This window comes from Acyrthosiphon pisum, chromosome A2, assembly GCF_005508785.2.
Source record: "Acyrthosiphon pisum isolate AL4f chromosome A2, pea_aphid_22Mar2018_4r6ur, whole genome shotgun sequence".
Classification (NCBI taxonomy): Eukaryota; Metazoa; Arthropoda; class Insecta; order Hemiptera; family Aphididae; genus Acyrthosiphon; species Acyrthosiphon pisum.
Window position 1 is genome coordinate 28,684,553 of NC_042495.1, and position 1,383 is coordinate 28,685,935.

General features: G+C 25.2%; 1 protein-coding gene across 3 annotated transcripts in view; it reads left to right on the top strand.

The window, feature by feature from the left end:
* Positions 1–1,383, top strand: part of LOC100572974 — a 57,267-nt gene that overhangs the window by 2,697 nt on the left and 53,187 nt on the right. For 2 of the 3 annotated variants that reach the window (XM_029489468.1, XM_029489469.1), the window contains exon 3: positions 1,034–1,087. The exons of the other annotated variant lie outside the window; for it this stretch is intronic. In XM_029489468.1, the coding sequence (XP_029345328.1) occupies positions 1,034–1,087 (54 nt within the window). The remainder of the gene's footprint in view (positions 1–1,033; positions 1,088–1,383) is intronic. 3 annotated transcript variants of the gene reach the window in all.

The following is a 1,383-nucleotide window of genomic DNA, read 5'->3' on the forward strand; positions in this document are numbered from 1 at the left end:
GAGTATATTACCGGTAATCTGTAAATTTTGTTAAATGAAAACGATAAATAAACGACAAGAAAACGAGTTTGTTTTTTTTTTTAAAGTAGACAATGGACTGGTTTATCAAGTGTTTAATACCGTCGACAAATATTAGACGGTAGAATATCTAAATTGGTATTACTTTAAATTAATTTAATTGGTAGTTTAACGCGTTATTTGCATTTACAGGCTTATAGCAAATTAAAAAATAAGAGCTAATTATATAAAGTATTTGTAAATTATTATATCGTTCATGAAATATAATATTTTAACCTTCATACTTAATTTATGAAATAACGTTCATGTAAAAATATTACTAGAAAATATGAAAATGGAAAAATCAAAGTAAACTGGATATTGGTAAATTTTAAGCATCATTACACTACAGCCGTTGAACCAGTAACATTAATCATCAAACTAAAGTTATTTTATTTAGCACAACTCTTGTACAAATAAATTAGTAATTATATTATCTGCATAATAATAAATTTATACATATAAACTATTCATTCATATGAACTTACTATTCAGGTCCATTATAAGTAATTTATATACCAATTAGTTGCCTATATACGATATACCCATATATATATATTACATTGCAATGGTTCAAATTTATTATGATTACACACAATTTGATCTATAGAAATTTACGGTATTTTCGGTAATTCTATGGTGGCGCAGTATTAATAGTAATAATTACCGAATCACGGTTTACTAAAACTCTGAAAATACTATCAACAGTATTTATGAATGCGTCAAAGGGAAAGTAATGTGTCCGTGTTATAGGAAATGACACCATCATAAGACATTATAAGTGTAATTGGTCGACAAAAACATTATTATTTCTTAGTCGTATAAGACCGAGCTACTTATATTAGGTATAATGACTAATAAATATAAACTTAGTTTATCATAGGTGCATGAAATGTTTGTTGTATTCAAATATATTAACTTATGCAAGTGAATATTTAGAGTTTGATACTGTACAATTATTTTGTTTTTATTTTAGATGCTTATGAAGATTTTGACTCTACTCCAGGTTATAGACCCACATACAATAAAGGTTTGTAAATAATTATCATTTGTTTTTTACTATTTTACAATAAACAATAGTAAAAAGTAGCGATAGTAACAATAGTTACAATAGTAAAAGTATAAAAAATTTTATTATTTGTATCTATAAGTCCCTCCTATAATAACTGTACGACCATTACAATTTTAAATTGATCATACCTCTATAGGTACCTATACGTTGTCATTTGAAAGCAGCAAATGTTTGTAAATTATTATCATTTGTTTTTTGCGAATTTACTATACACAATAGTCGTTCAATAATAACTACTAATTTGATTGTATAAA